The 26,198-nt window shown below is 61.8% G+C and overlaps 3 protein-coding genes across 7 annotated transcripts in view; 2 read left to right on the forward strand and 1 right to left on the reverse strand.

Annotated features, from left to right (window-relative positions):
• Positions 1-5,683: 5,683 nt before the first annotated feature.
• On the forward strand, positions 5,684-9,305 carry TNFRSF13C (TNF receptor superfamily member 13C). Of its 4 annotated transcripts, none has more exons than XM_027593943.2 (3): positions 5,684-5,973; positions 6,252-6,566; positions 6,958-9,305. In XM_027593943.2, the coding sequence occupies exons 1-3, from the start codon at positions 5,829-5,831 to the stop codon at positions 7,137-7,139; spliced, it is 642 nt and encodes a 213-aa protein (XP_027449744.1). In that variant the 5' UTR covers positions 5,684-5,828; the 3' UTR covers positions 7,140-9,305. The 4 variants fall into 4 exon arrangements, with proteins under 4 accessions (XP_027449744.1, XP_027449745.1, XP_027449746.1 ...); XM_027593944.2 differs by having other exon boundaries at positions 7,030-9,305; XM_027593945.2 differs by having other exon boundaries at positions 5,686-5,973; positions 6,333-6,566; positions 6,958-9,304.
• Positions 9,306-16,077: 6,772 nt separating this feature from the next.
• Positions 16,078-21,904, forward strand: SHISA8 (shisa family member 8). Its single transcript, XM_027593857.2, has 4 exons — positions 16,078-17,016; positions 19,678-19,808; positions 20,605-20,751; positions 21,189-21,904. Exons 1-4 carry the CDS (start codon positions 16,493-16,495, stop codon positions 21,581-21,583), a joined length of 1,197 nt encoding a protein of 398 aa, XP_027449658.1. The 5' UTR covers positions 16,078-16,492; the 3' UTR covers positions 21,584-21,904.
• A 2,247-nt stretch (positions 21,905-24,151) lies between these two features.
• Positions 24,152-26,198, reverse strand: part of SREBF2 (sterol regulatory element binding transcription factor 2) — a 66,464-nt gene continuing 64,417 nt past the window's right edge. For both annotated transcript variants that reach the window (XM_027592886.2, XM_027592887.2), the window contains exon 19: positions 24,152-25,894. In XM_027592886.2, coding sequence (XP_027448687.1) covers positions 25,674-25,894 — 221 coding nt within the window. In that variant the 3' untranslated portion in view covers positions 24,152-25,673. The remainder of the gene's footprint in view (positions 25,895-26,198) is intronic.

Below are 26,198 nucleotides of genomic sequence, written 5' to 3' on the forward strand. Positions count from 1 at the left end.
GACAGGACTCCAGCAGAAAGGGGCCCTCTCCACAGGGCCCCTGCTGGCTTACCCTCCTTCCCTCCGTCTCCCCTGGGGCCATAAGAGTGCAGCAGTCAGTGTGGAAAGACTTCTCATAGACACCTGGAGACTTAAGGGGTGGGGGGGGTGGAGACTGGGGACAATGTGGTGGGTTGTCAGGACCTGCCCACATCTGCGTCCCACCTGAGTGTGGCCCTCTGGACTGAGGGCTGCTGAGGACCAACTCTGGGAGGGAGAGAGGGTGGGGAGCCCCAGTACCCCGACCTGGACAGGAGGCCAGGAGGCCAGGAGGCAGCCTTCCTTGGGGCCACCCTCTTACATCAGGAGGAAAGCCAAAGGCATCTGGGGGCCCCTGGGAGCTAACACTGGGTGGATGCCTGGTCTGGCTTGCATAATGGCCCTGCAAGGCCAGGGGGCTCCCCGCACCTGGTCATCCTGTGTTTGGCTGCAGGCTTTCTAGGGCTGCACCTGACCTCCCCCCTCCACCTGCTGCCCAGGAGGGGACTCCACTGATGTGTGTGTGGTGGGAGAGCTCAGGGCTGCCTGGCTCATCCCTGATCCTCCTGAGCCTGCTTTCCTCTTTGTAAAGTGGGAATCCCGATGCCATTTCCCCCACAGGGTTGAGGCAAGGGGAATGGGCTCATGCAGGGCACAGGGCCGGGCAGGAGGTCAGTCGGTACTGGGCACTGCCGTTCTCCTGGTTACTGTGCCCAGACCCTGGACCTCGTCTGCTCCTCCCCAGACATCCTGGGGGGTCACTCTCGCCTCCATCCCTCTGTTCGGAAATCTCACCAGGCCTGCCCTGACTCCCGGGCCCTCCCTGACACCCTTCCCTCCTGAATTTTTCTCCCCAGCACTTCTCAGCCCCTCATCCATACGGTTTCCCCATTTGGATTTTTGTCTCTGTGGCTCCCTGCCCTCTCCCCAGAACCTAGAACAGTGCCTGGTGCAGAGTAAGTCTCAGTAAGTATTTGCTGAATGAAGGGAGGTGTCTGCTCACCGAGTTGGCCTGTGCATCATTCATACAGGGCCAAAAGCCTGCAGGGAGCCCCAGAGCCCGCGGCCCTTGTCCCCCCAGCCCCTGGGGAGGCTCCCCACTCTCCCTCCTCCCCACCCCAGCCTCACAGCCCTCCACCTTCCACCTGCAGGCCTAGCCCCCCGGGGGGGCTGGGACTCTCCTCCCTGTGGCTGAGATGCTAAGGGGCTGGGCTCTCCATTCTGACCTCCCAGAGAGGGCCTGTGTCCCCCCCATCCCAGGGCCATGCTGAGAACTGCTGGGCCGCCCTGGGCCACAGCCCTGAGGTGTGCTGGATTGTGTGTGCGCGTGCGCGCATGCACGCTTTGTGCATGTGAGTGTCCATGCGGGTGTATGTGCGTGGGGGGGGCGGGGAGGGCTTGAGACTGGGCAGCCTGGGCCTGTGAAAACCTGGACGAGGATTTTAGAACTGTGTCATAGAAGGCACGCCTGCCTCCTTGCAGAGCTTGGAGTCACGGGGAAAGGGGCTGGGGGCTCTGCAGCCTCACAAAGACTTTGTATGGATCTTCTGCCTCTCCTACCCCTCAGCATCCCTGTGTCCTCACATTCTTCCCACTGTCCCCAGGGAGAGGGTCTTTCTAAAAGTGTCCTGTGTGTCAGCGATACATACAGGAGAAAGGCAAAGGGACTCCCTACTCTGGGGCCCCCGACCACGCCTGTGACAAAATACAAAAGACCAAGGAGGGAGCCCACCCGGCTGAGGAGGGCAGGGAAGCCCACGGAACAGCTCACACGGCGCGGCCCCTTTTATGAATCATAAAACCTGCTTTTCTGCAGGCACTTAGCAGAGAACTTAAAGGCACAAAACAGGGGGCGCCTGGGTGGCTCAGTCATTAAGCGTCTGCCTTCCGCTGGGGTCATGATCCCGGGGTCCTGGGATCGGGCCCCGCGTCGGGCTCCCTGCTCCGCAGGAAGGCTGCTTCTCCCTCTCCCACTCCCCCTGCTTGTGTTCCTCTCTCGCTCTGTCTCTCTCTCTCTCTCTCTCTCTCTCTGTGTCAAATAAATAAATAAAATCTTTAAAGAAAAAACATTTTAAAAAGAAAGAAAAAATAAAGGCCCAAAACAGGATGGGATGAAGAAGTCCAGAGGGAGAACAGGCCTCCCTCTGGGGACAGCAGGGAAATGCCCCTTCTTGCTCACAGCCTTCTGTACTATTTGAGGGTTTTTTCATGAGAATGTGTTCAGGTATTACTCACAGAATTACACGTAAAAATAATTTTTACGTAAGGAGTGCACCCTGGGTCTCCGAGCACTTTCACATCTAGATCTGGGGGGCTGGGCCCCTCTGTCCCCCAGGGACTGCCCCCCGAGTAACACTGAGCTTGTCCAAGTGGCAGAGTTTCCTCCTTTCCCCTGCCCCGTCCCCGAGGCACGAAGGGCGCAGGCCACGCTTCACAGCCGGCCGGGCACACACCGTGTCCAGCACCCCTGACACGCTGGGTCCTCCCTCTGCCCCCTGCTTCGCCATCTGGAAACCAACCGGACGTCATAATACCGCCTGTGTCAGAGCCATTGGGAGGGTGGTTTTTGTTGTTGTTGTTGTTTTTTTAATTTTTTATTGTTATGTTAATCACCATACATTACATCATTAGTTCTTGATGCAGTGTTCCATGATTCATTGTTTGTGCATAAAGGGAGGGTGTTTTGAGGGGAATTTGAGGGACAAAGATCATGGGAGACTTCCTTTTCCCTGACAGACCCCAACTTAATTATCTTTGTAAAACAAGTCATCGGTGAGCGAAAACGTGAGAACACTGAGAGACATTCCGTTAGATGGGTTTCTCAGCAACAAAGTCCCTTTTCTACTCAGGACCTTTGAGGCGATGATATCAGAGTATTTAAAATAAAAAGTATCAGGCGCCTGGTTGGCTCAGTCGGTGGAGTGAGACTCTTGATCTCGGGGCTGTGAGTTCGAGCCCCACATTGGGTGCAGAGATTACTTTAAAAAAATAAAATCATGGGGCGCCTGGGTGGCTCAGTCGGTTAAGCGGCTGCCTTAGGCTCAGGTCGTGACCTCAGGGTCCTGGGATCGAGTCCCACGTGGGCTCCCCGCCCAGCTGGAAGCCTGCTTCGCCCTCTCCCGCTGCCTGCCGTTCCCCCTGCTTGTGCGTTCTCTGTCAAATAAATAAATAAAATCTTAAAAAATAATAAAATAAAATCATAAATACTATCAAAAGAACAAGGAAAATTTGCAAGAACCACACTGATTTTAGAAAGTTTTAACTCCTGGGGCACCTGGGTGGCTCAGATGGTTAAGCGCCTGCCTTAGGCTCAGGTCGTGATCTCAGGGTCCTTGGATTGAGTCCCGCATTGGGCTCCTTGCTCAGCAGGGAGCCTGCTTCTCCCTCTCCCTCTGCCCCTCTGCCTGCTTGTTCTCTCTCTCTCTGACAAATAAATAAATATTTAAAAAAAAAAAGAAGTGATGGAGAAAACATGAATAAAGAAATTAATAATCTTGACTTCAGAGATGTGAACCAAAATAAGGAATACACTGAGGATTTAACCTAACATTTATCACGCTGGTCTGTCCGGGCAATTTCTCTTAACTGTGAAGTCGAGATTCAAGGCCTCCCTCTGCTTCCCATTCAGGAGTCGCGAGTGAGAAGGTCTGTCCCAGGTCAGGCACCTGCACACGCCACTGACACGAACTGCACCCGCCTCTCGCCGTTGACTGCTTTGTCCTGGGCACGTGTGTGCCCCGTTCGGCACCCAGGAGGCCCCGGGTAAACAGTCACTCGCCCCCTCTGACTTGCACCCCCGAAGGCCTGTGTAAGTGACCCCAGACCGGCCCCACTGGCCCACCTTCTCCCAGGGACAGGTTCCTCACTCCAGGTTCCCAGAAGACTCAATCTGCTCTGCCCAATGGAATGAGGGTTAAATGAGGTGCCCGGTCCCATGTAAGGGCTCTGAGATCCTCAGGGTGACAGGTAGCAACAGCACCACTAGTGATGGGGGTGGGGATTCTGCCCCCGCTGCTCTGCAGGCTCCTGGTCCCCCCACCCCCTCACCACACACCCACACTCACACCCCCACCCACCACCCCAGACCCACTTCTCCTTTGCAGCTGCCCTGACGCCTACACCTTCCTGCCAGGGAGCTGTTGGCCCGTGGGCAGGGGCCGGAGAGGCAGTGGGCCAGGGCTCCTCAAGGCCGGCCGACGCAGGGGTCTGTGTGAGACCCCAGAGTCCCCTGAGCCAGAAACCTGGGGCCCAGCCTTGCTCCCCTCACTCCACAGCATCACTTGTTCCTCCTAAACAACTTCTAGATGGTTCCCCTGCCCTGGACCATAGTGTCCTGTCTCCAACTTCACAGCAGCCAGAGAGAGGGTCGCTTCTGAAGCACGGCTCAGAGAGTCTCTCCCTGCACTCGTACCTCCTGGGGCTCCCCACCGCCCAGGAGCCTGAGGCTTGAGGGCCAGCACGTCTGCAGCCTCAGGCTGCCCGCCTTCCCAGCATCCCCCGAGGCGGTAGCCATGCCTGTCCCCAGAGTTAGCTTCCCTTCCTACCTCTCTTTGTCTTTGCCCTTGCCAGTCTCTCTGCCTGGAAGCCTTCTGTCCCCCTTGCAGCTGCTTTTAAAGATCCACTCCTGTGCCCAAGCCTCTGCCCTGTGCCCTGGACGGTAGTTTCTGCCTCTATGCTCCCCAGCCCTGAGGGCTTGGGGGTCTGGTATGGCCCACCATGCCCGTGCTGAGGCTCTCTGCCAGGGCAGCAGGCGTCAAGGAAGGCAGAAGGGGCTTGTGTGTGTGTCTGAGACTCAATCTGAGAGACACGGGTGACGGACAGGTGGGGGAACCCAAACACGGGAGAGACAGACAGAGGCGACCTCAGTGAGACGCAGAAGCAAGCAGGCCAGGACATACACAACCCTGGGAAAAGGGAGTTGGGATGGGCAGGCCGCCCACTGGGCCTTGGTCTGTCTGTCTGCTCATCTGTTGATCTTCCTGCGTAGGATCTGGAGACTGAGCTGTCCGTCCTTGGACCTTCGGCTACCCTCCCCCTCCCAGGCTGTGCCCTCTACTCCAGCCAGAGGTTGCTGGCCATCACGCAGATCCGACTATGGCGCTGTCTGCTCAAGGCCCTGCAGGGTTCCCTGGTGCCCTCAGCCAGAGTCCAAGCTCCCTAACCGTCAGCTGAGGCCCCCGCCCAGCCCTCTGACCCAGCACTCTCTGGCTTCCTCCTCTGTCATGCTCCCCTAGACCTCGCTCCATCCGGCAAATGCCTTCTCATCATCACCTCCTTGACAAAGCCTTCCTGCCCCCTGCGTGGCTGCTGTGAGGCATCGTTTTTCCCTAGGACAGCGGGCTCTCAGGACGCATTGGATGACCTGAACCAGCTCGGCCTGGGAAGGGCAGGGAGGATGCCCAGAGGAGGGCGCAGGTGAGGTGAGCAGGACATGGCTGGTGGGGATTGTCAGGGGCTGTGGGCTGGCCCTTGGGGAGCAGGACAGAGGAGGCCACCCAGAGGGCTGTGTCCTGACTACAGGGGCCCATCTGTTGCCCAAGAGCAGGCCCAGGTCTGCACCCCAGCACTGTCCCAGCGCCCCGAACACAGGGCCCGCCCAGCCGGCCTCTGGGGGTGATGGTTGAGTGGTTGAATGGAGGAACCACAGGTAGAAAGAGAAGGTGTGGGCTGCAGGGCCTTGGGGCCCTGGCGGAGAGTGGTCCCACCCTAGCAGGCAGGAGGGTGGGGCGGGGCCCAGTGGGTGGTGGCCCCTCCCGGTTTCCTCTCTGGCCGCTGAAGCCAGGCTCAGTCCCCGCTGGGTGTGAGGCAGCATGGGCAGCAAGAGGAGAGGTGCCAGGAGCCGGCGGGGCAGGGACGGCCCGGCCCCCACGCAGTGTGTCCAGGCCGAGTGCTTTGACCCTCTGGTCCGAAACTGCGTGGCCTGCAAGCTCTTCCGGACGCCAGAACCCAGACCGGGTAAGAGTCCACCCACTCCGCCAGCTGGTCAGCGGGGGCAGCCAGGGGGGAGGAGGAGGAGGAGGGTCCCGCTGCTTCTGCCACACCCTGGAGCCGCGGGCATGGCCCCCCCACCTGCCCCAGGATGGGGAGGGGGCGCGGTGGCCGGTTTGATGGGGGGCTGTAAGCCGGGGCCTGGATGGGGGCCGGCCGGCGGTCCCCACGTGGCCCTCACCGCTCCCTCTCTTCCCCTTCCCCCTGCCCATCCCGCCCGGCCCTCCCTCCCCTCCCTGGCCCAGCCTCGCCTCCCTCCGACCCTTCCCCTACCCGGCCGTCCCTGCCCTCCACCCCCTGCCCTCCCTCTCCTTCCCCTCCGCCAGCAGCCGGGGCCAGCAGCCTGGCGCCCGGGACGGCGCTGCAGCCGCAGGAGTCGGTGGGTCCCGGGGCCGCCGCCGAGGCCGACACCGCGCTGCCGCTGCCCGCGCTGCTCTTCGGCGCCCCCGCGCTGCTGGGCCTGGCGCTGGCCCTGGTCCTGGTGGGCCTCCTGAGCTGGAGGTGGCGGCGGCGGCCGCACGCGGCGGCTCCCCCGGGGGCCCCGGCCCCGCACCCGCACGGTAAGCTCCGAGGGGGGGCGGGGGCCGTGGCAGGGAGACCGGCCCCCCTGGGCGCGGGGAGGCCTGCGGCGGGGGCGGAGCGCGGGCGGGGGGCGGGCTCTGAGGACCTCCGGCCGGCCGGGTCCCCGGGAGGGACACAACTCCAGCCTCCCAGAGCTGTCCGAGAAGAGACCCAAGGCTCCCACGCTTCTCCCTTACCCCCCGCACTTCCCATTTCGCCAGCCCCCTCTGCACTTCCTGTCGCAAGGCCCCATCACTTGCCACCCCTCCCCACCCCTGCAGGGGGGCTTCAGTCCAGGGCCGTCCCTCGTCCCTCCCGTGAGGCTTCCAGAACAGGGGCGGGGAAAGGCTCTAGGGCATCCTGACCGCATTCCCCACCTCCCCCCACCAGAGGCCCTGGACAATGTCATCCTCCTCCCCCCGGGACCCCTTGATGCCACCGCTCCCGTCTGGCCTCCAACAGGAGAAGACCCAGCCAACACCCCACCTGCCCACAGCGTCCCCGTGCCAGCCACAGAGCTGGGCTCCACTGAGCTGGTGACCACCAAGACAGCCGGCCCTGAGCAACAGTAGCGACGGAGGGGGCAGGAGGTGGCCCCTGTGCTCCCTGTGGGCTGTCAGCCAGGGGCTTGGAGGCTGGATTCGGCTCTTCACCCCAGCGCCCACCTGCCCCTTTTCTGGGAACCACGCTGCTCCCCAGCTAACCCCGCAGAACCACAGACTGCAAACCACAGGGCTCAGACGGCGCGCATGGCGTCCTATGGCATGTTAGCCTTTGGCTTAAAACCAGACGATCTTTGGCAGCCCTCGAAGGTTGTGGCAGAGCTCCTGTGCTGGGGCACACCGCGTAGGAGGTTTTTCTTTAAGTGCCAGGAAGCCACCATCAACCAGAATGAATCTAGGAAGAGGATCAAGTGGGAGGATGCTTAATTTATAGCTGGGTGTTGTATTTCTTTAATACTTGCTTCTCAGAGCTGTCCTGCTTTCAACTGATGCAAACGGCAGCAATGAGTAACCAACTGACTGGTTTGCTTCAGGATTTAATACAGGATGATTTTGATTTTTACAAAGAGCCTGGATTGTGCTAATTCTCAGGTATCTGTACCCTAGGGTCAACCCCGAGCTTGGCCCAATCTCCTAGGACCTACGATGCCATTTTCACCCTGGTAGCAGCTTCCAGAGCCCCACGCTTGCACTTGGGAGGAAGTCTACAGCCCCGGTGGGGCTGGACTGCACGCTCGCGCTGAAGGCACACTGCCAAGCATCTCTCTCAGAGGCCACCTGGAGTCCCAGCTGCCTCTGAGGCTCGCTCAGCTGTACATAGGGAAAAGCCCAGGACCTTCAAGGGGCGCCTTTGTTCAGAGGCCAGAGCAGACCTGTGGCCTTGAACCGGAGGGCCTGATGTCCCTTGAGCTCCCTCTCTCTATGGTCTGCCCTCCTGAAGCACTAGGCCCCAAGTGCTATGGTCCCTTGGCCATTCTGTGCAAGCCCCTGGGGTCATCATCCCAGTGGGATCGCTCCTCTGACAGCAGGGGCCCTTGCTCTGGGGCTTGGGACCGAGACCATCTCCTCGAGTTGTGGACCATGCCGTGCTGGGTCAGGAGCTGCCTCTCCCCCTGGCGCTCCTACACAGAGTTAGAACCTCGTGACCCGGACTCTGTCCTGGACAGTCCGTGGAACTTGTCACAGGTTAGCACCCTCCAAAGGAACATGGACTAAGAGTCAGAAGATGGAGTTTGGGTACCATCTTGTCCCACTGTAGGGCCTTGGCCACGTTCTGTTCCATGCAGCAGATGCCTTTCTGCCTACTTCTCCCTGACCTGCCCAGCAGGGCTGCCTGGCAGACGCCCACCCTTCCTGGCCCACCCTCTTCTCAGCCCAGGAAACAGTCTGGAGCCCCCAGGACCCTGACACCCACATTTAAGTCTTCCTAGCCACTCCCTCCCTGAATTCATCCCAAGTGCCCTTCCCGCAAGCTGCCAGGTGGCTGGGACAAGTTCAGGTGGCTGGCAGTCAGCGGGAGGGCGGGAAGCAGGCCCAGAATGGGCCCAGACCTCCACTCCACTTCATCTCGGGTTTGGGGCGTCTGTACTGTTCCTGGCCACCTCTGCCTCCCACTCACCTTTTCCACCACAGCCGGGGGCTGAGCCCTGGGGGTAAAACGAGTGGGTAAAACCCCTCTGGGGTCCAGACATGCAAACCTCCGGCCCCACTGTGTCCCAGACAAACCCCAGCTTCCCCTCTGGTCTCAGTTTCCATTTCTGAAAAATGGGGGGTGGGATGCGAAGTGCTCCTCCAGACCTGTGGCCCTCAGAGGAGAAGGACTTGAAAGAACCTTAAAGGATCCTTGTCCGCACCCCATTTTACCGATAAGGAAACTGAGACCCAGAGAGGGAGAAGACTTGGCATCATTGCCATCCAGCTAATAACAGAAGGGAGGTCCCTTAGGGAAGAACCAGGAGCAGAGGCAGGGGGAGATGTGGGTAAGGAGGGGGTCAGTCTCCCCTAGCCCCCGGGAAAGGAGCCCACCACTCAGGGGCCTCCAGGCTCTGGCTCCGTGTCCCAGGAAGTGCTTTCTAAGAAGGCTCCATGAAGTTACTGCATTTGATCTTAATGACAGCACCTGGAGGGGGAGCAGTGGGTATTTGTTTCCTTTTTTTTTTTTTTTAAGGTTTTATTTATTCATTGGAGAGAGAGAGACAGAGAGGAGGAGTTGGGGGAGGGGGCAGAGGGAAAGAGAGAAGCAGACTCCCCGCTGAGCAGGGAACCCCACACGGGACTCGGGGCTCGGACTTGATCCCAGGACCCCGAGATCCTGACCTGAGCCCAAGTCAGATGCCCAAGTCAGACTGGGCCACCCAGGCATCCCTTGTTTGCTTTTTAAAAAAAATGTTTTTTTATTAGAAAAAAATTGAGACACATATTTTGTAGATCCTTTGGAAAATTCAGGGCAGTAACCCAGGGTGGAGTCTATGGAGAAATGACCCATAATCCTGGGTGGGTTCTCCTGAGTAATTGTAATCATTCTACACACATAAATTCATATCTTCGCTGTTGTATTCGGTGAGTTTTCTCTTGTCTTTCAACACTTCGCCAACAAAGTTTTCAACACTTGTGAGGTTTTCCATTTGAGCATTTGGTTGTTTTTAGCTTTTACTATTGTAGCCGAGGCAGGAGCACCTCCTTGACATAAATCTTTGCCTGAGTTTTTTTATGGCCCCTGTTGGTTGAATTGATTTCCTGAAAGTCTGGACCGGTTCATGTCCACGAACAGGGATTAGATGTCCCATGTTGCAGATAGGAAAAAAGAGGCCCAGGAGGTGAAAGGATCTGGCCCAAGCCACACTATGCCTGCCGTGGTGCAGCTGGGCTAGACAGAGGCTCCTGCCCCTGTCCAGAAGGTCATTGGCCCACGTGCCCTCCTTGGGGGCGACTGACTCCAGGGATCGATTCCAGGCTTTACTCCTTGTTTTCATCACTCCTCAAAGATTCCTCTCCCCAACTGGTCTCTTTTTGCTGTAAAGGGGACCCAAGATAGACTTTGGAAGAAATGCTGGTTGGGGTGGGAACCTAGGCAAGCAGCTTCCCCTCCCCCCAGCCTGTGTTTCTGGCCAGTTTTTCCTGAAGGAGGGTCTGGTTTCCCTGAGGTCCCCAGGGTCTGGGCAGGTGGAGGAGGAGCTGGCTCAAGTCTCAGTTCCTCCTGGGGCTTCCTGCAGGCACCTTTCACTTCCTGCCCAGCAGCCCTGGGCTCTGGGCTCAGGGTGGGGGTGGGGAGGCCCAGCTGGGGAGGCCAGGGAGGAAAGACCTGACCCCTTACCTCCCGCTGTCTCAGCAAGGATGGTCTCACACAGCCCTTCCCTTTAGAAGCTGGTGGCATCTCTCTGAGCCTGCCTCCTCATCTTCAAAATGGAGCGCAAGGGCCAGGCAGCTTTCGGGGATTAAAGAGGTCATGTGGCAAGTGGTAGGGTCTTCACCCTGGAGTGCCTCCACCTTCTTTCCCCGGGAAGCAGACACATCTTGCCCAGAGTCACCAACCTGCGGAAATTCCTCTGGAAAGTGTTTCCCAGAGCTGGTCTGAGGCTCCAGTCTCAGCAGTTAGCTCTCCTCCCACTCATCCGTTTGTTTACTGCCCCATTGATCACACCAGATCAGAACATGCCTGCTCTGGGCCAGGGCCATTCTGGGCAATGCTTGGAGGTCAGCCTCAGGCCCTGCCATTAGGTCCTGGTCCAGTGGGAGAGATGGAGCGGGGCGCAATGACAGGACAGGGCGATCCCTGCCAGGGAGTTGGCTGATCCAGCATCTAGGGACTGCTTTGGACAGTAGGAATTATGCCCTGAGTCTTGCCCAGTTTTCCTGCAGGAATGGAGCAGAGAACAGGCATTCCTGGCCCAGGGGACTGTGTGCAAAGGTGCAGAGGAGAGGGCGCAAAAGGGTCAAGAAGCAGGGCGTGTGGGGGGGGGGAGTGGAGAGGTGGGTTGCCCTGGCCTCAGAGTGCCCGGTGGGGCTGTGTGACAACCTTTCCTGCGTTCCTGCCTGCCCCTCGACACATGGGGGGCATCCGTCCTCAGGGAACCCCGAGCGCTTCCCCAGCCCCACCATTTAGTGTCTCACCAGACCCCTCCGGCACCCCTCTGGGCACAGGGTGGGAGCTCACTCCCATTTGTTCTTTTTTGCGTGGCTCAGGCCACATTCTTCTTCACCGGGGACTGAAGGCTGCCCTCTCTCCACTCTGTGCCTGCTCGCCCGCTGCCTGGTCCGGACCCGAGGGTGGAGGTGGTGGGGGGGGGAGGGGGGAGGAACGACTGCCCAGGGTCCCGCGGAGGGAGGGTCGGGGAGGAGCGGGGAAGACACAGATGTCCCAGTTCCCGGCTCACCCTCTTTCCCGGCACTCGGGGCGGGGAAGCTGCCCAGGCAACGCTACAGTGGTCCCGGGACCCAGAGGGCCTCTGAACATCTCCTCCCTCCCCCGAGCTGCAGAGACTCTGTGATGCAGAAGATGACTCCGGGGCAGGCGAAAGTCTATCTCCGCAGCGTCTGCGGTCAGCCCTGCAGGTGGCACCGAGACCTGCCTCCGCCGAGCGCGGGGAGCGGGGACGGCAGCACGGAGCGGGCGGGGACAGGGCGACAGGCGCGGCTGGGGGCGGGGTCGGGGGCGAGGCGGGGCTGAAGGACCCCAAGCCTCCAGGGAGTAGGAAAGGGGCGGGGCCAGGGCCAGCAGAAGGAGTGGGTTCAAGGCCGAGTGGCGAGGAGAAAGGGCGGCACCTGGTGAGCGGCGGGACCACGACCACCAGTACCTTCTCCAAACCCTGGACCTCCACGCTCACGCGGGGTCCCCGTCCTCACGAGCATCCCGTGCCAGAAGAGGCCTGGATGCAGGGCGTGGCCCCGGCTTTGGAGCGACGTGCCTGTGTCGAGGGGCGCAAAGACGCCTCCGCCCGGGCTGTGGGCTCGGAGCTGACCTCAGAATTGTGTCCAGGAACCGGCAGGCCGGCGGGACAGGGAGGGCCTGTTCCGGGTGGGTGGACGCGCTGTGTGGCCTCCGCTGAGCTCTGTCATCTCTGAATCTATTCCCGTCGTAGGGAGTTAGTGGCCAGCTCCAGATCTGCATATTCACTAGGGCCTTTGGAGGGTCCTGAAGGGGGAGACTGCGGGGGCGGGGGTGTTAATCTGGGAATTCCAGCTGTGATGTCTGCAGCGCGACTCTCTAAGGCAGCGGAGGGGAGCGCCGGGAAGAGGGTGCCGGAGGAATTGGGACTGGAGGCTAAGCCCCCCGCTCCCAGCACCACCCCCACCCTTGCTGCTCCCTCGCGACCTCAGCCTGGGCGCCCCCTCCCTCCTACAGGCAGCTGGAGCCTGAGTCACAAGCTGCCTTTCAGAGAGACAAAGGAGCTGCGGGCCCTCCCCTCCCGACCCGCTCCCCGTACTGGTTATAGGCATCTGTGCTAGCAGGAAGTCCATCGTTCTCTAGAATCTCTGCTTTTTGGGTAACCCTCCAACATGGAAGAAATGGAAGCAAAATGGGCTTGGGAATGTGACTGTTGAGGCTTACGGATGGCACCCATGATGGCAATCACCCATCTAGTGCCGCGGTGGTGGGAGCTCCCACCAGACAGCATGTACCTGTGTGTCTCTCCATGGCGGGGGGGGGGGGGGGGGGGGGGGGGCATTGGCTTCTCCCTGCAGCCCTGCCAAAGAGGTGCTAGCTGATAGAAAACAGGCCTAGAAAGGTCGACTGTCCTATTAGAGCAGGAATTCCAATCCACTTTAATCTGGCTCCAAAATGAAGTATAAGTAGGAGCTGTCTGTGGGAGGGGCTGGAAAGGCATTCCGGGAGCAGAGAACAGCCTGTGGAAGGCCAGAGGCTCCTGAAGGAGTCAGGGCGCACCAGGCATTGTCAGGCATGAAGGGTGTTATCAGGGTGTAGGGACACTTCCCTGGGCTCTGGGCCAGGGTCCTCCAGCTGCGCTCTCGCTTTGTATGAAACCGGCCAGAAGCAGGTTTGGGACTCACAGTGCAGGTTCCAAGCCAGACCCTGGTCCTTCCTGGCTGTGTGCCAGTTACAGAAAGTCATTTCTGCTCTCTGGGTCTTGGGTTTGTCTCTAGGAAATCCCAAATTCCCGGGCCCAGAGCTGGGCAGACTGGTCACTGACCCCCACTATAAAATGGGGACACTGAGGCCCATCCCGGCCTTTCCCTAATGTCCATGACCTCTCGGGACCCTGAACCTTGCACAGCCAGAGCTGGGCACCAGGTGAGGCCTCAACAGCGAAGGAAGAACATGTGTGCACAGGTGCATTCACACCGACACACACATGCACGCGCATGTCCGTGGTGGAAGGAAGGCCCTCATAACCAGGCTGGCCCCAGACATGCACTCTCGCTCACATTCGGGAGCAAACGTAGGCACCCTCACACTCAAGCTGCCAGCACTCAGAGATGGGGGCGGGGCAGGTGCCCTTCAGGCACAGAGACACGGATCCTCTGCCCGCCCCGTGGGGCTCACTGCAGATGCTAGGGGTTATTTTAAGCCTGGATCAATGGGCGATTTTTGGTGACACAGGCTTGGGGGGGGGGCGCGCAGGCAGAGGAGACAAGAGGCGGGTGCTCTGGTACCTTGCTGTGGAGAAAGACCCCAGGGCCCAGGGAGGGCAGCCTGGGCAAAGGGGTCACTCTTCAGCTGGGCTGCTCCATTTCTAGATCCCCTTGCCTAGCAAACGGTCAGGGACCTGAAGGGCAGTGCCAGCTGAGTGAATGGCCAGATCCCAGGGCTCAGTCAGCCAGCCGTGGTCTGTCTCTCTGCATGTGATCCCCCCCCCCTGCCGCCCCCAGGCTGTGTGTTAACATTGAGAGAGCATAAGTGCACGGCATAAGCCCGGTAGATGTGGGTTCTATGGTTGCTGGCTGAGAACTGAGTCAGACTGAGATAGAGAGGAAGCCACGGATGTGGGGAGGAGCTGAAGGCTGGACATCAGTGGGGGGGGGGGGCCGGGGACTGGAATTCAGGACCCAGCTCCTTCACTGGACAAATGGAGATTATATATATATATATATATATACACACACACACACACATGCCTGATGGCAGCAACATGGGGTGGAATCTCAGCGGAGCACCCAGTGATGCCAGGACAGTGGGGTAAGAGAGGGGCCCGGGGAAGGGACATAACCCAGGAAGGAGCCCTGGGAGCTCTGGGCCCAGTAGGGTCACCCTACCTGGGAAGAGGCCACAGTCTCAGGGGGACAGAGACAAGCCTCTTTAAACCTAATGCCCAGCCATTGGGTGAGAAAGGGGAAAGAAGCAGTCCCCCTCAGAGCCCTGGTAACCTAGAGGGCAAGGGGGGGGGGCGCTGATACAAATCGGACCGTTTGTGCCATGGAGCCCCTTTCTAGGACTACCCTCCCCCCCCCCGCCCCCGCCGGGGAAGCAGGAATGGCTGCACCAGAAAATACAGCGACTAAGTTCTAAACAGAGTAACAAACAGAAAGTTTGACAGTGAAAAGTAAACTAAAAACACAGTATGTAAAGTGGGGCATATTTTAGCCTCAGTTGTCGCTGGTGACGGGATGAAGGCAATTTCGTTTCATTGCTTTGCTCATCTATTTTGTCTCTAAAATTGTGATAGTCTTCTAATGGAGTAGGGTCTTCTGAGCTGGATCAGAAGAGTGTTGTGGGTGAAGGAGGAGGGAGCTGGCTGTCTCTGGACTGGGCACAAGGAAGGACCCCAAGGGGGGGAGGGCCTCTCAGCACTAATACCTGAAATTAGCCTGTCAGCCCCTCATCTCGGCAACACACGGACTTGATCCTCCTTTAAATGTAAATCCTTCTTCTTCCTCCCTCCACTTCCTCCATTTTTATAAGCTGATCCCAGTCGCCGAGTGAAGACACGATGCAAAGGGAAGCAGGGAGAGCCCTAGGAGCCCAAATCCGACAAAAACTAGAGGCGAAAGTCACATCATTCATTCATTCATTCATTCAGCAGATCCGACGCTGTGTGGGAACACTGGGGCGAAGTGGACACCCAGCCCTTGCTCTCTGGTGCTCCCGTCTGGACAGTGGGAGGCACCCTGTTGACCCCTGCCTCCTGGAAGGGGTGCATTATGAATCTGCCCACCACCCCCCTCCCCGAAGAGTTTTTGATGTTAAGACGAGAAACTGAGGCAGAGAGAAGCAAGGCGCCACGGCTCGGTCACATTTTCCAGTTAAACCGCTTCGGAAACACATGGGACGGCTCCGTGCTGGGTCCAAGTGCAAACGGCCTTCCGCCTCCTTCTCCCGGGGCAGGCAGAGCCCCCGAGAGTCCTTCGGGGGGCGGGGCGGAGGGTCCGCCGATGCCCCCGCCCCCTCATCGGCGTCCGGGTCCGGCCCAATCTCCTCCCCGTCACACCTGGGGGAGCGAAGAGATCCGGGGAGGCCGCGGACCAGGCCATGCCCATCGCCATAGAAGTGGGGCCACCCCAGGGCCCCAGTTCGGGTTCTGGGACCAGGGCGCGCGCCCCGGGGCTAACGCTGCGCTCCAGGCGGCGCGGAGAGAACCAAACCTTGGCCCTCTGCGGCGGCCTTGCTCCGGGTTTCCTTCCCATTTGAGAGGCGGGAAAACCGAGGCGCACAGCGGGGAAGGGGCCTGCCACCTGTCACACTTCTGTCTCGGTCGGAACTGACGGAGAGGATGGGAAGGAGGAAGAAGGGGGTGAGGGCGGCAACGACCCTCCCGGGACCTCTCTGTCCCCTAAGGCCCCGCACCCGTAAAACAGAGGCGCACTCACGCGGGCCTGTGTCCGAAGTAACAGTCCTGACAGCCATAAACTGAAGGCCCTGGAGCTCCCAGTTCCGAGGAAGGTTTCACGGAGGCTTTCGGGGAGGGTCCCCGGTGGGGCGCCGCGGCCGGCGGTGCGGGCCCTGCCGCGCCCCCTCCCTCCCCTCGCGGCGGCCGCGCTCCTCCCCCGGCTCTGCCTCCCGCCCGCCCGCCCTCCTTCCCTCGCTCCCTCCCTCCCCCGCCCGCCCGAGCCCGCGCGGAGCCCGCGCTGCAGCCAGAGCGCGGGCAGCGCCGAGCGGGCGGCGGGAAGGCAGCGGTGTCGGGCGGCCCGCCGCCCCCGCTAGGCCCGGGCCACGCACACCCGCTAGGCCCGGGGAGAGGCCGGGGACGGGGCGCGGGCGAGGACTCGCCGCCCGGCCCCGGGGGGCGTCCCAGAGCGAGGACTGCCGGGCTCGGGTCCAAAGTGAGTGCCGGCGGAGGACGCGCCCACCGGAGGTGCGGCCCCGCGAGCTCCGGGCCGTGGCCACCCGGCTCTGGGGTCCCAGGAGGAAGGTGACGGCCGAGGAGCGCGGTCCCTGAGGGCGCGGAGGAGCCGGCCCGGAGGCCGGGCGGCAGGGAGCCGCGGCGCGCCGCCATGCGCGGGGCGCTGTAGCCGAAGGCGCGGGCCCGATGGAGCGGGCCGGGGCGCGGGGGCTGCGCGGCGGCGGCGGCCCGCCGGGGCTCCGGCTCGCGCTCGGGCTGGCGCTGCTGCTGGCGCGGCCGCCGTCGGGCCGCGCGGGGGCCCCCGAGGCGCAGGAGCCCGCGGAGCCCGGCACGGCAGCCCCGGCCGGGGGCGACCGCTGCCGCGGCTACTACGACGTGATGGGCCAGTGGGACCCGCCCTTCAACTGCAGCTCGGGCGCCTACAGCTTCTGCTGCGGCACGTGCGGCTACCGCTTCTGCTGCCACGACGGGCCGCGGCGCCTCGACCAGAGCCGCTGCTCCAACTACGACACGCCGGCCTGGGTGCAGACCGGCCGGCCCCCCGCGCGTGCCCGCGACGCCGCCGCGCCCCGGGACCCGGGCCGCGAGCGCAGCCACACGGCCGTCTACGCGGTGTGCGGCGTCGCTGCGCTGCTCGTGCTGGCCGGCATCGGGGCGCGCCTGGGCCTGGAGAGGGCGCACAGCCCGCGCGCGCGGCGCACCGTGACCAGGTGAGCGCGCGCCAGCCGGGGCCCCGGGGCCGGGATCCCCGCCCGCCCCGCCTGGACGGTCCTTCCCGACCGGTGGGCGCCCCCTCGCCATCCTTCATCCTTCTCGCCCGTCTGGAAACTCTGGCCCTCTCAGCAGCCCCCTCCTCCTGGTTTTTCCTTCCTGTTTCTGTCTCCAGGTCTGTGACGCCCCCCACCCCCACTTCATGGAGGGAGACAGCTGATACCGTCTCCCCTTGACCTTCCGGAGGGAGCTGGGTGCTGAGCCCTCCGCCCCTGCGGCTCCCTCCTCCTCCTCCTCCTCCTCCTCCTCCTCCTCCTCCTCCTCCTCCTCCTCTTCCTCCTCCTCCTCTTCCTCCTCCTCCTCCGGAGTGCGCGGGAGAGCTGGTCGTCCCGGACAGAGGGCACAAAGACCGCGTACCCAAGAGAGGGGGCCTGGGCCCACTAGTGCGGGGTGGGGGCGTAGGCTGATGTAGCGGTGGGTGTCTTAGGCCCCCACGGTAGGGAAGGGAGGGAAGGGGCATTTTCTGTAGCTCTCTTGGGTCTCTCCCCTCCTGCTTCTCTCCCCACTACCCCCACCCTTCCACTTGCCTTCCACCCCACCCCCATAGCTGTGACTCAGGCCTGACCTTCTTTCCCTGGGGAGAAGGCCTCCTCCCACCCGCTCCACTCAATACACAACCCACCCCATCCCAGACAGGGGTCAGGGTCTCTCCCTGTGTAGGAAGGCGCTGGAAATGTGGGGGACACAGATTCATTGTTGCTGAGGCCAGGACAGGTGCTAGCTGAGTCTGAGCTTTGTGTGAAGTGGGGTCTACAAGTGGGGTCTTAGCTCGAATGGGGACTCTGGGATTCTGTGTCCTCACCCTGGAACTCTACGCCCACCCCCACACTCACACGCTGACATGCCCCCAGCCACCCCATGTACTGGGGCCTGTGCCCTCCTCACCCAGGTCTGGGCTCCCTTGGGTGTGCGACAGGCTGGTATTTAGAGGTGACAATAGAGACGCCCCCATGCCTGGGTAGGCCAGGTATGGAGACTTCCCGCCTCCTAGACTTCAGGGGGGTACTTCAGGGGATGAGGGCTTCCCGGGCACTCCGCGGCACCCCCGTCTCCCGGACAGCTGCAGGGCAGAGCTGGGCTCTGCCGCTGTGCTGCTTTGGTGATGTGGAGGCTCTCATCCTGGGTCCTGGATGCCGTGGGGGCAGATCCTGAGTTTGGAGTCCCTCGGGCTGGGCAAGGAGGAGAAGTCAGGGCATGTCCTTGACTAGAGTGGAGTCGCTGGAGCTGAGGGCCGTGAAGGTGTCTACACCTCTAGGCTGAGCCACCTAGCTGACACGTTCCCCTAGAGCCCACTTCACCCACAGGGGGCGGGGAAGGAGGCCTGGTGATGCATCAGGACGAGCTTGCCCACCCGTGATGTGCCGTGTGGCCTAGGCCTGTCCCTTCCTCTGTCTGGGCTTCAGCTCCCATGTGCCCTTTATTTTCTCCTCTGGGGAGATCTGGAGCCCAACTTAAGCTCATGTGCGAGTGTGTGCTGAACTCCTGCCCCCGCTCCCCCGGAGTCTCACCCTTAATTCCACTGTGTTGAGGTTGATGGTCAGCTCCCCTCCAAGCTCAGAGGGCTTGGAGGGGAGCTGGAGTCTGTCCCTGGAGAAAGTTGGTGCAGAGGCCCAGAGGCATGAAAATCGCTGAGGTGTTTGGGAGAAGTGGCAGATGGGTGCTGGCGCTGAGCTGGGACCACCGGGGCGGGCGGCGGAGGAGCGCGCAGGGCGTGAAGATCAGCTCAGGCAGGCATTCACGTCCTGCCACACTGCAGCCAAACAGCACCTACCCCAGAGGGCTCACCTCTAGGGCGCGTCTTGGTGCTTCAGCCATTTGAGGCCCCAGCCCCAGAAGGAGGGAGGGTCAGACTGCGCCAGAAGAAAATCATGGATTCTGAGCACCAAAGGCAGCTGCGCTGGAGGCTGGGTCTGGCTGTCTGCAGGGAAAGCGCAGTCAGAAGCTGTCACACCTGGGTGCGGCTGGGTGTCCTGTTAGCAGGGAGGTGGCTGCCCAAGGTCACATAGTCTTGGATGAAGGGGCTGCCCCTGTGGGATCTCCTGGCTCCTCCCTCCCCTTACCTGTCTGTCCCCCCCTCCATGCCTGTGTGGCAGCTTTGTCCCAGGACCCAGCAGAAGCCCCTGCTGCGGGAAGGGAGTTACACTGGCAGGTAAAGAAGGCTTCCTGGAAGAGGAGGGATACTGGTGGGGTTTGAAGAGTGAGTAGGAGTTTTGTGGAAGGAGATGGAGGAAAATTGTCGGCACGGGGAACAGCACAAGCCCCGTCCAGGGGCCTGATACACTTGCAGAGCTTTCACTGGGAGAGGAGGTTCGACTCGGATGGGTCTTGGAGAATGGACTCTGGGAGCGGGGGAGTCTTTGAAAAACAAGGTAGTCCTGACCACACGTGACCCCATTAGAGTTTCCTGACCTGCTCTGGAAGTGCCCAGGTTGGGGAAACCAGATGTGGAAACTAGATGTGTAAGATCAACCGCAGGGCAGAGGCCCAGAGAGGTCGAAAGGGTGACAGAGTGGTGGCTGCTGGCCTTAGATAGGCCAGGGCCTGGCCAGTGGGGAAGCAGGCGGTCGGGAGGGCTGCTTCTCATGCCTCTTTCCCCACAGGACACTCACAGAACTTCTGAAGCAGCCGGACCCCCAGGAGCCACTGCCCCCACCCCTGGGCCCACCTCTGGGTAGCTGTGTCCAGGTGCAGATGGGTGATGGCCTCCCCCGGGGCTCCCCCAACAGCACAGGTGTGTAAGCTGGGGGACCGGCAGAGGTCGATCTACAGCACAGGGACTCCCTTGTCTGATGTGGGCCTGGGAGCAGGGGAAGGTGTGTGCTGAGGGGGGCAGGGGCTCTTAGCTGACTGTCTCGCAATTGGAATGAGCTGCCCGCCTCTGCAGGTGTGCGAGTGGGGGCTGGGCAAGCCGGTCAGCTCCTCTGGTGAAGGGAGACCTGCTGAGGTGTCCTGCAACTTCTAGTCACAGGGACTCCGTGAGGAAGGTTCCAGATTCAGGGTTCCCTGGCTCAGGCTGTGGTTCTAGGGCTTGACTCCGTGCTGGGGTGTGTGTGTGTGGCCGGGGCGGGGGGGTTCTGCCTGGCACCAGCCTGTGGACCCCTCTGGGCCTTTTTCTCCAGGCTGGAGCCTCCCTCTTGGCCTCTTGCTGGTGAGGCAGGCTTCACAGCAAGCCCCCTCCCCTCCCCTCTGTGGGTTCTAACGGCCTCAAACATTAGCTCCGTCTCCTGAGAAGCAGGTCCTGGGACTCAGTGCCTGGCCCAAGCTGGACATGCTGGGGAGTCATCCATTGGGCTAGCACCCACTCAGGGCAGCCTGCTGTCATTCATGTTACTCGGAGCCAGGCCCCTTGCTCTAGGCCCGGAGATTCTGTCAAGTTAGGTTCCTCTCTCAGTCTCCCTCAAGTAGCCCCCGGCCCCACGAGCTCTCGCTCAACTGCAGTTGGGTGAAGACAGTGAAGAGTGCTCGTGCAGGTGGAGAGGGTCCTCCCGTCAGCAGGCCGGGTCTCCCCTTCCCTTTCCCCGCTCCAGACAAGAAGCGCCCCAACAACGTGCCCCTGGGGTCAGCAACACCGGGACCCCTGCGTGGCCCCAGGCTGCAGGGCAGTGGCAGCATGACGCTGCAGCCCGACTACGCCAAGTACGCCACCCTCAAGGCAGCCGCGCTCAAGGGCGCAGGTGAGTGGCCGGGGAGCCCTGTGCGGGGAGCGCCGGGCGCTGCACCCCGGGTATCCAAGCTCCGAGATCACAAGGCTCAGGGTCCCCGTTCCAGTTCCACAGTTCCCAGCCTTGCGGGTCAGCGCTCCAGCCAGCTTCTGTATCGCGCCTACGCAGCCAATCGGCTCCCGCGCCTCGGCCTCCCGTCCCCTCACCGGGCCACCCGGCTGGTCCCCCACCGCGGCAGCCAGAGCCCCGGGCGTGGAGACCCGCGTCTCCCGCGGCGGGTCCCCGGCCCGCCCCGCCCCCGAGCCGCTGAGGCCCCGCCCCGTTCCGCCCAAAGAAGCTGAGGCCCCGCCCCTGCGGCCTGGCCTCTCCCTACCCCATCCCGCGAGTCGCTGGGGCCCCGCCCCCGGGGCCTGACCTTGCTCCCTGGCTCGCCCCCACTGTCCCCGCAGAAGCTACCGCACAGGACTTCTACCAGCGTTTTCCCGCCAGCGAACCTGCCCCGCGGACCCTCCCGGCGCGGGCTGCGCGGCCCCGCGAGGACTTGCCCGCGCTGCTCGACGCCTGCCCCTGGGCCCCGCCGGGCTACGCGGCCCCCGTGGGCCTCGCTCCGTCCGGTCACTACAAGGCCTGGATCGCCGACCGCCAGGCCCGGCCCGCCCCCCGCGGCCACTTGGCGACTCAGGCCTCCCCCGCACCCCGGCGGCCCGGCCACGCGCCCCGGCGCCAGTTCAGCGTGGAGAAGCTGCCCGAGGCCTTCAGCCCACAGCCCCCTGGCCTTTATGGCAGCGCGGGCCGCGGACCCCGGCACCTGAGCACCAATAGCAAAGCCGAGGTCACCGTGTGAAGACGCGGCCCGCTGGTTCTCCCGAGCCTTCGCGTCTCCTGGGGCCCTCGTCTGCCTGGGGGTGCGCCTTGGGCCGGTTCCAGGGGAGGAGGGGCGCCGGCCATGGAAGGCCAGCCCTTCCTTATGCCTGCCCAAACTGGACTGGGGCCTTGGAGCCTGCAGGGCTAAGAAGGGGCCCACTGGGGAAGGCCAGTGGTTCTGTTCTCGGGGCCCTAGGGCCCGGGTTCCTCATGTAAATAAAGCCTTTTCTGTGGCTCCCATCCCTGACAATAAAGGAGCCCCGGCTTGGCTGTGACAGGCACTGATGGTGGAGGCATTGGTCATTGACTGGACAGACGGCGGTCCGGGCAGAGGCACAGCATGTGCAAGAGCAAAGGACTGCTCCGGGAGCTGCCGGCAAGTGTTCTGGGAGCCAGGGAGAAGTGGCTGGAGAGGGTAGTCAGGGTTGAATGCCAAGCTTAATGTCTGCACCCGTGGGAGCCATGGGAGAGGGGCAGTTGCGCCCCAGCCATCTCGAGGCTCCAGAGCACAGGGGAGAGGGCTATCTGGGAGCCTGAGGCCCCCTGGAGGGTCCATGCCCCTTCCTGGAGGTGAGCCCCCGCCCCCAGCCAGTCACTCACTCTACATCTTGAGTTGGTTGAGCTGGGCTGATCCTCATTGACATAATCTGGCCCTGAGCCGGCACCTGGCTTGCAGGCCACTTGGCCGGCTTGGTCCAGGGCCACCCCCCTAATGGGTGTGGGCAGTGGGCCAAGCGGACAGCTGGTGCTCAGAATGGGGGAGCCTCCTCCCAGTAGCTGCTCTGGGGGCAAAGCGAATGGGGATGCTGGACATCGAGCCTTGGCAGTGCCCCTACTGCGGGGAGCTCACACATGCTCAGCTGGGCCAGCTCTCCCCTTCCTGCCAGCCAGGCTCCGGGTACCTAGCCGTGTCTCAGGGCATTGCCAGCAGCCTGGGTGTATGAGTTTTGTTGTACCAGGGATGGTTGGGGAGGCTGAGGTCTGGGTTATGCCCCTCAGTGTGTAACATCAACAAAGCCGCCCAGTTGGGCCTCAGTTTCCCTCCTGTGTACCCTAGGCATCGTATACTGTTTTAATGACAATGGTCACCATCTGTTGCTGCTTTTATTTAGTCCTTACAAAAGCTCCATGGGTGTGTGCCTTTATAGATGAGGAAATTGAGGTTTTGAGACCTAAGTAACTTGCCAAGGTCACCCAGCTGATTAGTTTAGGACTCTTCTGTCTTCTGCAACTGTGAATCTGATGAATGGCAGGCAGGGCAGTCTGGGGACGAAGGAAGGTCTGAATGTGTGTCCTGGCAGGGGTGGGGTGGGGCAGTGCTGCTCCCCAGGAACAGGCAGTCTCAGATCTTCCTCCTGGCAGGGCTGCCCTGAGGCCCCCCCCAGCCCCCAGCTCTTCACCTGGAGGAGGGCCCACCTCAGTCTTCTGGCTTTTGAGGAATCCAAGGCCCAGAAGCCGCAGGACAGAACAGAGCCAGGAGTCCGTGGTCCTGCCTGCAGTGAGGACCCCTATGGCTGGTAGGGGAGACAGTCCTCAACTGGGGGTGGGGTGTCCCGGGCCTATCCTGCAGCTGTGTAGAGAGCCGGGGGAGGAGGGTGGGTGCTGAGTCATGGAGCCTGCAGAGACTCACAAGAGGATCAGGTTCCTGGGCACATCGGCCACAGCCACCCACCCGGGTGACACAGGCCCTGACAGGTGGGTGCAACCCCTGCTCATTTTCAGTCCCAAGGACCCTAGATCTCCATCCCAGGGGGGGCCAGGCTGAGGCTACGGGCAGGGCCACCACCGGAAATGCTGCAGCTGGGCCCCTCCTGGCTGCTCTGGCCCTCGGGACAGTGTGGCCTGCTGTGACTCACTTCTCAGCCAGGCCAGGTCACAGACCCTGCTCTCCCCGCCCCAGACTCATCCCCAGCTCACTTCAGACTGCTCCTCTTCCCGCCCACTGCTGCCTGTGGTCTTGCCCTCAGCCGCCACACAAGTTAAGGTACTTAACTCTAACCGATACTTTGTTGTGTGTCGTATCATTGAAACCCGCCAACAGGTCTACGGGGACTTGGTCAAAGGTGGGGACTGTCAACCCTGTTGCGCACCCCTGTAAGTGGAGCGGAGGTGAGGCCCTGCCCCAGGTGGCCCAGCCGGGAAGTACGGGAGCTGGACTTGGATGTGACTGGCGGACCAGGAAGGGGAAACTAAGGGGCAGCCCACCCAGTAGGGGGGAGATTTATCTTTGAGGGGTGAGCACACACGGGCTTAGCACCCCAAATCCAAAACCCCCGCTGCTGTGCGCAGCCAGCCGTGTCCTGGATACAGAGACCTCGGCCTCCGGCAGCGCCTCGGGCTGCCCTTCTGTCCCAGGTTCTGTCCTGGCAGTGGCGTCGGAAGGGAGGGGACGGTGTGGGTCGGGGAGGAAGGTCCTTCCGACTGAAACCTTCCAGGGGCCTCTCAGCACAGAGGGAGGGGCTGTCCTCAGTCCCTGACCCCCCAGCAGCCAAGCCGCGCAGCCACCTAGTCATGACAGCGGTCACACTACAGACCCTCACACGCCTCCTGCTGGGTGGTACCAGTCTGTGTTTATTGAGTAACTACATCCAGGACACAGTGAATGATTCCATATCAAGGAAGCCATAAGTGTAGCCCCTTTTCCATGAAAAACCACCCCCTCCCACCCCTAAAACAATAATGAGAAAAGGCACGGTATATACACATGACACAAGGGCTGGCTCATGGGGGGTGGGGTATGGGCAGGGGCCACAAATGACAGTGTCTGTGGGGGGAGGGGCAGCAGAGACAGAAAAGGGGGTAAGGTCCAAGCCGAGCCATTCCAGCCTGCACCTGGTGTCGGGGGAGCCCCCACTGCGTGCACCCCCCAGTCTGTGCTGGGGCCCCTGCACAGGCGGGGAGAGAAGGCAGCCCCTCTCAGCCTCACAGCAGGCTCTGGGGTCTCAGGCAGTCCTTGGGTCCTGCTAGAAATGGCCTCAGGGGAGGCACCAACCCGGGGCGGGGGGAGGTCCAGAAAAGTGGGACTTTTCCTCCCAGGACCCCCGTCAAGGCGGGGGGGCCTTATTCCCAGTGTCCACCCCAAAAAGGGATGGGGAGGGATTGGGGGTTGGTCCCTGCCACCCTGGCTTATTTTCAGGTCCAGAATTAGGGATAAAAATAGACTGGAGATGGAGTTGGAGGAAGGAGTTGGGGTGGGAGGGAACTGAGAACCCACACTGAAGGCCCCCGGTCCTCCGTCCCGCTGGGTGGCTTCGCGTCTCCCAGCCCCTGGGCCTACCCTGAGCTTGGGCTGACATCCCAGGGGGCGGGGGCGGGGGAAGGAACAGGACAATTAAATAAGATACCATTTATTTTTTAAAAAATTAAAAAATAATGCCGACGTTATTTCACCCAACCCCAGGCCTGCCCCCTGCCTCCCACTTGCCTCCCCAAGGCTGGGCTCCCCGCCTTCCCTGGCTGTCCTGTGTGATAAAGAGAAAACAATGAACTGGCTTTGTCAGGCACAGGGGAGGGGACACAGACCCAAGGAGAGAAATAAAGATGCCACAGCAACTCAGCCCTGCATCACGGCAAACCCAAGCACACGGATATAAAAACATCTGTATAAAAAGGGGGAAAGGGGCAAGCTGGGCACAGTGCCAAGGGTGAAGCGCTCTGGTGCCCAGAGACCTATGTCCCCCATGGGGAAAGCCTGATAAAAAAACCAGGAAGCAGGAAAGGGGGGTGTTCGGGGAGAGAAGAGCTGGGGAGGGTTGAGGGCTGGAGGCAGGGGCCAAGCAGGTTGGGAGCCACCCGCTGCTTTCAAGTCAGGGAGCTCCTCAATGCCTGCCCTGCCCTGGCTTTCCTCTGCCAGCCCCGTGGGCCCCGGGGCCACGGGCAGCTCTCCACAGCAGCTCTGGGGGGCTCGGCCCAGGGGCCTACCAGGCTGAGGTGGTCGACCAGCCTCAGCAGGCAACAGCTCAGGAAACAAGGCTCATCCCACAACTCCCAGAGGGAGCAGGGCGAGAGACCAAGAGACAGAGGGAGGAGGGCGAAGGAGGCAGCGGGCTGAGGTGGGCAGAGCCCAGGGGTCAGGAGGCGGCGATGGCCGTGCCGCCCCCCAACTTGACAATCATCTGCTGGCAGTCGTTGCACGAGCGCCGGTCACCCGCCTTCTCCAGGGTGCGGGCCGCCTCAGCCAGCAGCACCGCCCGCTGACCCGGGGAGGAAAGGAAGGACAGCGGAAGGTGGCGGCAGGCCAGCAGGATGGCGGTGGCCCGCTCTCGCTGGCCGGGCCAGGCGTCCACCTCTCCTGCGGGAAGGGCGAGATACGTGGGGGGACCAGTCACCGGGAGCCCTCCAGGACGCAGGGGCTGTTCCAAGGGCTTGCTGTGGGCGTGTTATTGGACCTCAGGCCCACCCAGTGAGGTGGGTTCCGGTGCCCGCCCTGGTTCACGGACGACCACGGAGGATCACGGAGGATCGTGGCTAGTACCCCGCAGCTAGTATTCGGTGGTGGGGTTGAGACGCACCCCCCATGCAGTGTGGCTCCAGGGACACCCCCCACCCCCAGCACTGGGACAACATCTCCCTGCTCCTGAGGCTAGACTCACAAG

Source organism: Zalophus californianus, chromosome 9 (assembly GCF_009762305.2).
Source record: "Zalophus californianus isolate mZalCal1 chromosome 9, mZalCal1.pri.v2, whole genome shotgun sequence".
Taxonomy (NCBI): Eukaryota; Metazoa; Chordata; class Mammalia; order Carnivora; family Otariidae; genus Zalophus; species Zalophus californianus.

Excerpts from the sequence above, each read along its gene's own strand:
- TNFRSF13C (XM_027593943.2), top strand. The coding sequence starts at position 5,829 with ATGGGCAGCAAGAGGAGAGGTGCCAGGAGCCGGCGGGGCAGGGACGGC. Across the intron at positions 5,974-6,251 it reads GACGCCAGAACCCAGACCGG|CCTCGCCTCCCTCCGACCCT; the intron begins GTAAGAGTCCAC and ends TCCCTGGCCCAG. Across the intron at positions 6,567-6,957 it reads CCCGGCCCCGCACCCGCACG|AGGCCCTGGACAATGTCATC; the intron begins GTAAGCTCCGAG and ends TCCCCCCACCAG.
- SHISA8 (XM_027593857.2), top strand. The coding sequence starts at position 16,493 with ATGGAGCGGGCCGGGGCGCGGGGGCTGCGCGGCGGCGGCGGCCCGCCG. Across the intron at positions 17,017-19,677 it reads GCGCGGCGCACCGTGACCAG|GACACTCACAGAACTTCTGA; the intron begins GTGAGCGCGCGC and ends CTTTCCCCACAG. Across the intron at positions 19,809-20,604 it reads GGGCTCCCCCAACAGCACAG|ACAAGAAGCGCCCCAACAAC; the intron begins GTGTGTAAGCTG and ends TCCCCGCTCCAG.